The sequence below is a fragment of the Ceratotherium simum genome, chromosome 29, assembly GCF_057802395.1.
Source record: "Ceratotherium simum simum isolate JZ-2026a chromosome 29, ASM5780239v1, whole genome shotgun sequence".
NCBI lineage: Eukaryota > Metazoa > Chordata > Mammalia > Perissodactyla > Rhinocerotidae > Ceratotherium > Ceratotherium simum.
The window spans coordinates 21,110,480-21,123,554 of NC_141928.1; the positions used below are offsets into that span (position 1 = coordinate 21,110,480).

The window sequence follows — 13,075 nt, forward strand, 5'->3', positions numbered from 1 at the left end:
TTTTATGGTCCTCTATAAGTCTTTCCAGTTTTAGGCTGAATCTCGACCTGCACGTTCTCTCCTAGGTCTGAGACCAGGGACTGAATATGGCATTGGAGTGTCTGCTGTGAAGGGAGACAAGGAGAGTGATCCGGCCACCATCAACGCGGCCACAGGTGAGGCGCGCCTGGGGTCCCAACCCCTCTCGGCTGGCACTGGCAGACACAACAGGGCCCAGGAGGCAGAAAACCTACTTAAAAAGAAACAGTAGACACCCAGAGGAGAAAGGGGCCACTAGGATCTGCTAGCCCAAATGTCTACATTTAAAATACCCTAAGCACACTGCATCTAAATGATGCCAACACTACTCTCTCTATGCAGGAAGGGGAGTTTTTAGGAAAAAAACAGACTTTATGAGAAATCTACACACTTTCTAAAGTTGGTAACCCATTCCATTTTTTTTTTTGATGAACCATTGACTAATCAAAACACAGCTGAGGGGTTTTCTCTTAGAAAACACCTAACTTTTCTTGTATACCTTCATCATAGAGATTATAAGTGGCAGGAGCACAGTTTAAGGCAGCCGTTAACTTTTATCCATTGATCCTGCGGCCCCAGCCTCCAGGTGAGGATGGTGAGGGGCTATATGATTAGAAGCCATTGACTCTTTCCTCAAGTTTTTTTTTTCTGGAAAATTTGTACAGAAGAAAGCTCTTCCCTCTACCCCTCCACCAGCCTCCTCCATCCCTCTCCCAGGTACTGTGTAAAAAGGAGAGGCTGGTGTGCCAAGAGGGCAAAAGTCATGCTTCATCAGGCTTCCCCATTATGCAGGATCCAGTGCTGAGCGCTTATGTACATTTTCTTTTTTATTTTTTTATTTTGAGGTCATTGTAGATTCACATGCTGTTGTGAGAAATAATACAAAGAGATCCCATAAGCCCTTCCCCCAGTGTCCCCCAGTGGTAACCACTGTGTAACTATAGAACAATATTACAATCAGGATGTTGATACAATCTATCAACTTCATTCAGATTTTACCAGTTTTACACGCACTCATTTTTGTATGTGTGTGAGTGTGTTTAGTTCAATGCAATTTTATCACCGGTAGATTTTTTGTGTGTGTGTGAGAAAGATCTGCCCCGAGCTAACACCTGCCAATCCTCCTCTTTTTGCTGAGGAAGACTGGCCCTGAGCTAACATCCATGCCCTTCTTCTTCCACTTTATATGGGATGCCGCCACAGCATGGCCTGACAAGCGGTGCATCAGTGCACGCCCAGGATCCGAACCGGCGAACCCCGCAGCGGGGCGCGCGCATCTAACCGCTTGTGCCACCGGGCCAGCCCCTAACGTGTAGATTTTTTTAATCCACCACTACATTCAAGGCACAGAATAGTTCCATCAAAGGATCCTTCTTGCTACCCATTTTTTGTAGCCAGAGGCGCCTCCCTTCCCCTTTCCCTAGCTCTTGGCAATCACTAATCTGTTCTTCATCTCTATAATGTGTTATTTTGAGAATTCTATGTAAAAGGAATCATACAGTATACAACCTTCAGAGATTGGCTTTTTTGCTCGGCATAGTTCTCTTGAGATCCATCCAAATTGTCTCTTGTATCAATAGTTACTTCCTCTTAAATGCTTTGAATTGAGTAGCATTTCACGGTATGGATATACCACTATATATATATATATATATTTTTTTTTTTTTTTTTTGAGAGGGAGATCAGCCCTGAGCTAACATCTGTGCTAATCCTCCTCTTTTTGCTGAGGAAGACTGGCTCTGAGTTAACATCTATTGCCAATCCTCCTCCTTTTTTTTTCCTTCCCCAAAGCCCCAGTAGATAGTTGTATGTCATAGTCGCACATCCTTCTAGTTGCTGTATGTGGGACGTGGCCACAGGATGGCCGGAGAAGCAGTGCGTCGGTGTGCGCCCGGGATCCAAACCAGGGCCGCCAGTAGTCGAGCGCGCGCACTTAACCGCTAAGCCACGGGGCCAGCCCCCACTATATTATTTTTAATCTTTCAAAAGTCCAACGAGGTCATGTACAACAACAGCATTTCACAGAAGTGAAAATGGAGAATCGGATAGGTGAATCGCATGAAGCCACACCTCCCCTGTACAGCAGACCTAGGATCGTAGCCCAGAGCCAGCTTTCAGCTCCAGAAGCAGCCCTGCCTCACAGCCTAAAGAGGAAAATTCACCTCTTTGTTTTCCTCACAGACCTGGACCCGCCCAGGGATCTTCGGGTTTCTGAAACTACGGACACCAGCCTGACCCTGCTCTGGAGGACACCGTTGGCCAAGTTTGACCATTACCGCCTCAACTACAGCCTTCCCTTGGGCCAGCCAGTGGAGATGCGGCTTCCCAAAGGCACTACCTCCCATGTCCTGAGAGGCCTGGAACCTGGGCAAGAATATCCCATCCTCCTCACCACAGAGAAGGGCAGGTACAAGAGCAAGCCCGCACGTGTCAAGGCATCCACAGGTGAGGTCAGCCTCTGAGCTCCCTGCAGACCCTCTGCTGACTGAGGTTTGTGGACCCATCAGCCAGGTCTTCTTTAAATGAGAAAATGGCTGGGAAGACTTTCTGTGACTTTCTCTACTCATGAATCCTCTCAATGCTACTTTGAAAGAACCACTTGCTTTTCCTTTCCTCTTGTCAACTGATTCAGCAAATTTCCCTTGCGGGGCAATCAATAGTGGTTTTTAAATATTTCTTCCTAGGAGAACTGAAAGCATCAGAGTTCGTATTTGTCTTTAGCTCTTTTTTTTTTTTTTTTAATTTTGTGCATTTCACAGTCTTTTAAATTGTTTCTTGTTTTCTTCCCCTCTCTTTAGCCTAACAATTAATTTACTTTTCATTTTATTTCTTTTCAAGATGACCAAGAAGTTGGTAATAATGCTTTGGTTATTTCCCATTAAATGTTTTTATTACAGGTCTTTTCTTTCCTCTAAGGTTACCAGAAAAGTTGCATACGGTCTTTTGAGCTTCCACAGGGACCTTCTCATCTTCTCTTTTCTCTTAGTCATTGAGGGGCAAACTTCGTTTTTCCATGACAGCTTAATCCTGACCTCCAGTGTCCTTTCTAGCCCCGTGATTCTGTTCTTTATACCTGCTGCCATGTTTCCTCAGTAGCTAAATTGAAAAAAGCAATCAGAAAAAAATCAGTTCTTCCTATATGAAAAATATGCACATTTCACTTTGGCCCCCAAATATTCGAGAGGTATAGGTGGAAAATGTTAATTCTTCATGGTTTGATAAGTAATAGTTTTTAGTTTCAATTTAATTAGTAAGTGTTTGTTGAGAACCCACTGTAGTATACTGATATTTCAGGGGAAAGTGGGTCATGTACTTAGAGTTGTTATTTTGACTCATGTGCTCCTGCTCACAGTCCCTGGAGAAGACTAGATATTCAACATATTAGACGGAACTTAATCAAGGAAAGGGAATGATTGGAGGAATCAGGTGCAGCCAGAGTAGGTATCACGGCAGAGATGTTACCTCCGGCTGAATCTCAATAAGTGGAAATGGAGTCTGTTCCACTATTCTTAATCCTTGACTTCCTCCATTCTCAAAGTCACCCCCGTGTCACAATATGGCTGCTGCAGTACAGCCTTCACATCTGTGTTCTAGGCAGCATGAAGGAGGAAGAACTGAAACCAAAAAGGAGTACCTCCTAGATGAGTCTCTCTGGAAACCTCACCAAGGACTTCTACTCACATTTCATTGCCCGCTCCTAGCTATAAGTCTAGGAAAGGTAGTCTTCTGGCTGAGCATGTTGCTGCCCACATAAAATTGTGGTTGTTTGAAAGGAAAAGAGCGAGAAGGGATATTTGGTAGACAAAGAGCAGCCTCTTCAGAGTCTAAAGTGAGCTTGGGTGGTCAACTCTATTGACTGTGCATGGACTGCTTCCCACCAGCAATCAGATGATCATCAAGGGGTAGCTCAATCAGAGATAAGGGAAAGGCAAAAGAGAATCAGGAAGAAATAAAGCTATGGTAGAGATTTCAATGTTTCAGCTTTGTAAACATGAGCTTGTTATAAGGTGTCAAGGGACAACAAATGAATCAGAAAAACAAAAGAGAGGGAATTTCTCCTCCTCCTCCTCTGTCTTCTCCTCCTTTTCCTCCTCCTCCTCTTCCTTCTTTCTTTCTCTTTCTCTGTCCTTCTCTCTCTCTCTTCGCTTTTCCTTGAGTTTGACAAATGCTGTATCAAAGAATGTTTCCCATCTCCACTCAATCATTTTACCCTCTGGCTGTAGCCCCATTATTTCCTGTCTCCAGTAGGAAAGCCCCAGGCCTCAGCAGCCTGGGACCACAGGCTGGAATTACTTTTCCTCTGACTGAGAGCCCAGTTTTTGCATCTCAAGGGTTCGGTGGTTTCAATTTCCCAGCCAGGCCTCCTTAACACTGTTTCAAAGAAATCACATTGTATATTTAAAGCCATTCTTCATTGCAGGAAAAATGTGCAAAGCCCCTTTTATTGGCTCTTCCCTATTGTCTCCAGAACATTTCTCTCTCTGTCTTTCTCCGTAGAACTATTTTATTTTATTAAAAGTGAGGTGGATGTTTTTTTCCTTCTCCTGAATTCCATCTTCCCAAGTCTCCTACATTTACACAGTCAGTAATATATGCAACCATATTTCATGCTAAGTTCTGGGGTTACTAGATCAGTTAGGACAGATCTGTGCTTCCAAGGAACTCGCTTTCTAGTAAACAAACTGGCAGACACCAACACAACACCACACTCGCTATAATTGGGGGTGCAGAGAGTGCAGTGGGAGCACAGGATGATTCTGGGCATCAGGAAAGCCTTAAAATGGAAGGGAGTTTTTGGACAGACACATAGGAGGCAAACAGGGCTGTGTTGTGGAATATATAAAGAAATAGAGTTGCGGGCACCTGGCCTTGGTAAACATATGGGAAGAAAAAAGAAACAGGAAAGTGGGAGCTCTTGGGTGAATGTACCATGCGGCCTGAAATGTGAAAGGGCTGTAGGTTCCAACCTCAGAAGAAAGGGACTCCTGGTTCTGCATCACTAGATTCTTAAGAGCAGAAGTCTGCAAAGTGCCACTCATTGTCTGTGGGTTTTATGCAGAAGATGTGGAACTGGCTACCCCAAAGAATTCTTCCCAGGGAATTCCAGGGCTCTAGACACGGAATTGAGCCAAAGTGCATCAGGCTTTTCCCTGATGCAGCAGCAAATTAAAAGTATGCATAACCTAGCTGCCCATCACACCTGAAATAAAATCCAGAGACCCTACACAGGCTACACGGCCCTACAGAATCTGGCCCTTCCCATCTCTCTGACCGTGCTCCCACCACTGGTCCCCTTGCTCATTTCATCATGGTCTTCCTGGCCTTTTCACTGTTACTCAAGTATGCCAAACCTGCTCCTACCTTAGGGCCTTTGCACATGCTATTCCTGCTGCCTAGATACCACTCGTCTCCCAGTTCTTCACATGGCATCTCCCTCATTTCATTCAGCCCAAGTGTTATCTCAAAAGACTTCTCTGGCCACCAATCTAAAATGGCGTCCCCATCCCAATTTACCACTTCATGCTGCTCCAGAGTTCCTCATGACACTTCTCTGGCCTGATATTATTCAGTAGCTGGTTTATTTATCTACGGCCTTCCTCCCACTACCGAACAAAATGTAAGCACTCTGTCTCCATTATCCAGTGCTGGATCCGCAGTGCCTTGAACACAGCCAAGTATATGGCATGTGCTTCGTGAGCATTTGAGGACCCCAGCTACTCCAGAGGCGGTATTTCCATTGAATCCTCTGGTTTTCTCCTTCTACCTCTGCATTAACAGCCCAAATTCTCTCTCTTAAGGATTAAGGGAAGGGAAATCATTCTCCTGGAGTCTTCAATTAAACTTTCTCTGGATAGAAAAAGAAGGAAAGAAAGAAGGGAAGGAGGGTGGGAGGGAGGGAGAAAGGGTAGGAGGGATAAACGAAGGAAAGAGAGAAAGGAAGGAAAGAAGAAAGGAAGGAAGGAGAAAGGAAGGAAGGAAGGAAGGAAGGAAAGAAGGAAAGAAGGAAGGAAGGAAGGAACTATCTCTGTTAGCATTGAAGAAAATGAGCATGTGCCAGGCAGATGCCCCCCGCCCCTCTCTCTCTGCATTTGTATTCTGATAAACTCAACGAAACCGTGCTTAAAGTGGAGGCCATGAATTTGCTGTGAGTGGGAAGGGACATAAAGCAGGGAAGATATGTAGAAACACAAGGCCAGCACAGCATCTTTCCATACCAGCATGAAACTCAACAGTGATACCCCAGTAATTCTGATGGGTTTGGGAAGCAGAAAGGTGGAAGTTTGTTTTTAGACACAGCTGCAAGTAATAAGAACGTTCTGCTCTGATTACCATTTTGATTTCCTCATAGAGCAAACTGAAATTTATTCAGGTATTTATCCATCCAACAAATATTTATTCCTTACCTGCTATGGGTCAGGCAATGCTGGTATATAGAATAGAAAGACATAGCCCTCCTCTCAAGAAATGATGCACATTGCAATGAGAAAGAGAGAACCAACACCGAAATTATATGAATGCAACTAGCCTGCTTTAGAGGGAAGGGTGGGGAGCTATAGGCGCACAGGGGCAAGTACCCATTCCAGACCAGAGCAAAGGGAATGAAGGGTGTCAGAGAAGGCTTCTGGGAAGAAGTGATGCTTTAGCTGAGTCCTGAAACAGGAAAAGGAGTTGGGCGAGTGGAGAGGGGAGTAATGACATTTCCAGCAGGAGGAACAGCATGTGAGAAGCTCAAAGGCAGGAGAAACTTTATATTAGTGAAACACGAGCTATAGGGTCCTGCTGTATGATGGAGCGGGAAAATAGCAGGGTACGAGGTTAGAGACATCATCAGGGACCATCTACAGAGGGTAGTGATTATCATTCTAAGGGTCTTGGGCTTTATACTTGACAGTGTTAAGAGTCATTGAAAAGTTTTAAGGCAGGCAAGCCTTTTCATTTCAATTATCTTAAACTTTACAAGATGAGCTAAAGCAATTTAAGCTACCCTTTGGGGACCTCACGCTTGAATTTGGCCATCCCCCTGCTGTGAGAAATTCACTCTCTCTCCCATCAGCGAGCACTGAAAGTGGATTCCTCATCAGCCAGCACTTGGTAATTACCATCTACAAGATGGTGGAAATCTAAAGATTTAAAGTTGGCACAGCCAGAAATTCCTCCAGGCCAGCTGGTCAACCCACCATGAGCACAGAAATGGGATTTTGAAATTCTGATTTCCCAGGCCCACTGACACTGTTCAGGGGTAGATGCCAGTGCACAGCTGTAAGAAAAAGACAATAGGCTTTTCATACAAAAATGCCAAGAAATTCAGTGTGGAACTAGACAAGGGAAAGACTGGGCTTCCGGGGCAGGAAGCCCATACGTGTGCCCTTTGCTATTGAAATGTAAAGTCTGCGTTTATGTGAAGCCTCTTGCTTCTCACCTCGACTATTATCTGCTGTATTTTTATTCATACTGTTCCCTCTCTTTTCATAATTCTTATCCCTCTCCTTTTAATTTGTCTACTGATTTTCTTCATTGAAGTTACACCTTTTATGTAGCTGACTAGCATTTAGGTGAAAAGATTTGGTGGAGCATCAATAGTACCCACTACTACTAGAAACAGTCACAGTACTGCTCGCTAAGTATAAACTGATGATCTGTCTTGATTTGCCTACCAAATAAAAAAAGTGGAAGAATAGCCAAAATTTTTGGTGGAAGCATCAACACCGTGATTATGACTATTTACTGAGCAACATGACATTATGTGAAAATTACTGTATCAACTATTTGAACAGATGGTGCAGGGTGTGAGGGGCATTGTTGAGTATCAGTGGCATATAAAAAAGCTGATTCAAAGAGAAAAGATGGTTCTCATCAGGAAGAGACATTTTCCATTGTGCATCCCCTCCCCTCCTCTCTCCATCTTAACTGCAACAGCTTAATAGACAATCCGTAATCACCTCCTCCCCGCCACAGTTAGGTAACTCTCCTCACATGTTTCGCAACATGGTACCTGAAATTTCTTTCATGGAAAAAAATATGTTTTAAGACAGAATTAGAGAGACAGCTTAAAAGGCAGTTACATGGAAGGAAATGACAGTGACTTAATTCACATAAAAGGGAAAATTGTCAAGGTCAGCTAAGTTCTTAACAAGCAGTTTTGACAACAAGAGGAGAAAAATGGGATGAGACAGGAGTTTATGGGCCATGGCTCAATTTCTTTAACTTTACGGATTTGCTTAGATTGGTTTTTGTCCTGCATCTCTTGATGCATGAGGACTGTGGAATATTGGAAAAGGACGCGCTCTGAGTTTAGCTGTGCTCAAATCCCAAAGTCAAGGAGACAATCGTTATGTTTGGAGCACTGTTCCCGGCCTCACAAGGGCCAGGGGTTTAAGAAAGCCTGATTCTCCCTTTCTTTCCCTGGAACTAGATACATCACTTTGAGTGTTGGGCCCTCTTTTTCTCATCAAGACCATGTTTGTGTGGTTAAGAACTGCTATGGGGCTTTGAGTGTGAACTTTAGGATATGAATTTGGGTTAAATGAACTACATAGAGTATAGTTCAAGATCAGCTATCTCAAACAATTTTTGTACAGGGTCAGATAGTAGATATTTTCAGGTCATCCGGTTTCTGTCACAACTACTCAACTGTGCCTTAGCAGCACCAAAGCAGCCATCAACAATAGGTAAATGAACAAGCATGGCTGTGTTCCAATAAAACTTTATTTATGACACCAGAATTTGAATTTCAGGTCTTTTCATATGTCATGAATTATATTTTTGTTTGGATTTTTTTTTTCCCAACCATTTAAAAATTTAAAAACTGTTGTTAGCTCAGCTAAGCTGATTACCAAAATAGGCAGCGGGCCAGATGTGACCCTCAGATCATATTTTTCTGACCCCTGTTCTAGAAAAAACAAGATTTGAAGGAGTGTAAGCTTTGCCAATATGAAACAATTAGGAAGGAATGTTCCCCAGTACTTGGAAAAGTTTGAATTAAATAAATTCTTGAAAAGAAACATTTTCCCCTCTGAAAAGATATCTTCAATCCAATTGTAGGCTAAGATTTTCAAGTCAGAATCCGGCTTTAATGGACACATCAGGGTCATTTAAAATATGCAGCCAACGTGAGGCATAAATAGAAAACCAATTTGTTATTTTAAGTAAACTCAGGGCAATTCTTACTCTGTTGTTTACAAGATCTGTTTCCAGAGAAAAATCCTTTCTCCCCAGCTCATGCAATGTCCATTTAACCTGAGCCCTGGGCAAAAGATCACCTTGTGAAGGCATATTCAGGCAAATGTTTTGACTGTACTTTGCGTGTTCAAGAGATGAATGAAGACGGCGCATTCAATTTTAATTGAGCTTAATAAGCTCTGTCTCTCCCGGGGCCTTAGTCTTTCTTTCTGTCCAGTAATGGACAGTTTTGCAAAGACTCATCGCCATGCTTCATTCAGCCTTACCTGGACGGTGTAATTTATCTCTGATTTTTCTGAAGTGGTTTATGTAAAGCGATTTGAGCCCCGGAAACCGACAAAAATCCCGACATAAAGAGACTGTAAAACAGACCTTCCAGAGGAGATTGAGGAAGGCTGAAAAGGAAAGGAATCTAAGAGGAGCCAGTTTTCTCAAAAATACGGAAGGCTGGACAGCTCAGACCAAGAATCCGGAGAATGGCCGAAGGCTGTTCCTCATGATCTCATCCTCATGATGACAGACACTTTCCAAAGTGGAAACCGAAGCCCAGAGCATTACTAACATAGACGTGTGGAGTTTTCTAAATCCACAGGACGCTGGTCAATAGGAAAATAGCATTTCCAAAAGACAAATCCAAATATGCAATAAGGCAAAAGAGGTATTATATTGATTTTTTGGTTGGTGTGTTCTGGTGAGCACTGCTAGGGGGATGTGGTGAGCGAAACACGGCACTCAGGCCCCCATGGCCTTTTAGCATTGGCAGCAGATTTGCCATTTCTGGGTTCCCAGAAGGAAGGCGTTTTGAGGAATGGTTTAACTGACCCCATCTCTGTCATTATTCAGACCACGCCCCTGAACTGGAAAACCTCACCGTGACCAAGGTTGGCTGGGATGGCCTCAAACTCAACTGGACCGCAGCTGACCAGGCCTATGAGCACTTTGTCATTCAGGTGCAGGAGGCCAACAGGGTGGAGGCGGCCCAGAACCTCACGGTGCCCGGCAGCCTGCGGGCTGTGGACATCCCGGGCCTCAAGGCCGCCACCCCTTATACAGTTACCATCTACGGGGTGATCCGGGGCTATAGAACACCAGTGCTCTCTGCTGAGGCCTCCACAGGTATCTCTTACCTTTCTATCTAGCTTCTGTTTTTCTTCCAACAGGAAACTGCCCAAAGATAATCAGATGCAACTCGCTTTGGAATGGACTAGTTCTGCCCCTAGTTATAGGGCTATGGTGTGTAAGGATGGGAAGCCACCAGACTGTACAATTCCAGAGGCAGCTTTCACCCTGCACCCCATGTAAACAACACTCTTTGGAGTTGTGCAGAGCTGAGCCTGGGGACTATACGCACAGCCCCAATGGTGGTGACCTTTAGCTTCACAAACAGGCTCCCTCCTGGTAAGGTGTGTTAAGGCATATATTTAAAAGGAAAAAAATTCATCCCCAAATTAATCTCCTTCTCTGCTGGAGGTTAAGGCAATTCTTTCATAAAAATAAGATAAATGTTTTCCTATCCTCGTCCTCTTTGCTCTATTTCTCAAATTTAGGAAGCTGCATGCTGCATGTTTATCTAAAGAAGGTCATATTTTTTAAGTAATAGAAAGTCTGTTCTTGTGTTAAAGATTCCCTGGACCTTGGTGTGTGAATTGATCATTAAACTAGTTCTTTGTCCTTCTCCAGGAGAAGCTCCCAATTTGGGAGAGGTCACGGTGTCCGAGGTGGGCTGGGACGCCCTCAAGCTCAGCTGGACTGCTCCGGAAGGAGCCTATGAACAGTTTTTCATTCAGGTGCAGGAGACTGACACGGTAGAGGCAGCCCAGAACCTCACAGTCCCAGGAGGACTGAGGTCCGTGGACTTGCCTGGGCTCAAAGCATCCACTCGTTATAGCATCACCATCTGCGGGGTCACTCGAGACTTCAGCACAGCCCCTCTGTCTGTTGAAGTCTTGACAGGTATTCTAGACTAGTTCATTAATTTTCTTCTCCCCGTTGTCTCTGCTCAGGAGGAATCAAAGCTCTTCCCTGCTCTAAACTGGGTTCAGCACACTGGGGGAATACCGGTGAATCATCCCTGTGTCCAACCAAATGTCATATCCCCTATTTGGCCAAGTCCTTGTTGTAGCACGGTTGCCAATTCCATGGAAAATTCCATCTACTCTTCCTTGACAAAAGTGAGAGGTGACTTTCTTTCAAAGCAAGTTTCAGTCATAATATCTAAGAAGTTGGAAAGCACAATTTGCAAGTGGAAAAAAGAATTGGTCTGAGCTCATTTTAAGAATATACCAAAGGACTCCCCAAAGCCCCATTCGTATGTCAAGAATGGAGGTTATGAACAGTTCCTAGGGCTATCTTTCATTCCCAAAGGATGAATGGAAAAGCCGTGGCTTTAGTGCCAACAATGAGAGCGTGCTCGATACCTGCCATAAATCAGGCGTCTGTAATCAACACTGACCAGACAACTCATCCCAACTTAGCCAAAGCGCCATCTCACCTGAGTCCCAGCATGCATGCAATCGTCTTTTTTAGTAACTCAGCAACTCTGTGTCCTTATGCAGAGGAGGTTCCAGATCTGGGAAACCTCACAGTGGCCGAGGTTAGCTGGGATGCCCTCAGACTGGACTGGATCACCCCAGATGGGATCTATGAGCAGTTTGTCATTGAGGTCCAGGAGGCTGACCAGGCCGAAGAAGCTCACAGTCTCACAGTTCCTGGCAGCCTGCGCTCCGTGGAAATCCCAGGCCTCAGGGCTGGTACCCCGTACACAGTCACCCTGCACGGCGAGGTCGGGGGCCGCCGCACTCGACCCCTTGCTGTGGAGGTCATCACAGGTATATGACCCTCTTCCCAGACCAGGGACATGATTGAGCCAGCCTGTCTTTGGAATGGAGAAAATTCTCGACATGGCAGGGCTCTAGCTCAACGTTGTTGACAAGCAGCATGAACACTGGCTCTAACTGAGGAGTGTCTGGGTTGGAATTCCATCTAATTGGCTGAATATTCTTGGGTATGTCATTTAGTATCTCTCAGCCTTCTTTTCTCCTCTTCAAATCAGAGATCATATCCCTACCTCAGAACACTCTCATGAGCAGTAAATGAGATGACGAATGAAAGTGGTTAGCAAAGCGCCCATTCTGTAGTAAATATTAAACCACAAATAGCTAAATTGATCAGATAGCAACATATCATAATAAAAATAGCATAAACAGTAGGGCTGTGGCACAAGCATAAGGTCAGAACTTTGCAGAGAAATCTTATCATGAGCCGCCTCAGAGTCACTAGCTGCCATCCAACTTGCAGTCAAATTTCCACAGAATAACCTTTGAAATGAATTTGTCTTCTGCTGAAATCATCCAAGTCTCTCTCTCCTCAACAGACACTCAAGGCAGGGATGCTTCCAAGAAAAGACAGACACATTCAACTTCAATGTTTTTCATTCAATTGGGGAGGAAAAACAATTCGTCTCAATTTGTCCCCCAAAAATATGCTGCTCCATCTGTTGTAGAACACGCTGTGCTGTCCATGAGGTTTCTAGAAAGATCTTTAAAGGAGGCTATGGGCAAATGGGCCAGAATTTTGGTAATAGGGTTTTTATGCTGGGACCTAAGCCCATACCCTTCTCTACCTGTCCTGTATTTTGATAATGCCTCGCACATAACCAAATTCAAATAAATTCTTTTTCTTGGTCATATACACCAAATAAATTTGGTCCTTGCTAGAAACTACACACAATTCCAAAAATAAGAAAGGTGATGTTGCAATTCACCTAAACTGGCCAGATTATCATTGTCCTGTGTTTCCTGGAATATCTTCAAGAGAAAAAGGGGCCTTTGAGACATGTGTGATCTGGGGGCAAGACGCCAGAAGTCTGCATCTGTAG

At 44.2% G+C, this 13,075-nt stretch overlaps 1 protein-coding gene across 1 annotated transcript in view; it reads left to right on the plus strand.

Annotated features, from left to right (window-relative positions):
• The window catches only part of TNC (tenascin C), a 91,802-nt gene that overhangs the window by 40,448 nt on the left and 38,279 nt on the right, over positions 1–13,075 (plus strand). Inside the window, exons 9-13 of the mRNA XM_087419211.1 lie at positions 66–155; positions 2,200–2,463; positions 10,042–10,314; positions 10,879–11,151; positions 11,754–12,026. Of these exons, the coding sequence (XP_087275337.1) occupies positions 66–155; positions 2,200–2,463; positions 10,042–10,314; positions 10,879–11,151; positions 11,754–12,026 (1,173 nt within the window). The remainder of the gene's footprint in view (positions 1–65; positions 156–2,199; positions 2,464–10,041; positions 10,315–10,878; positions 11,152–11,753; positions 12,027–13,075) is intronic.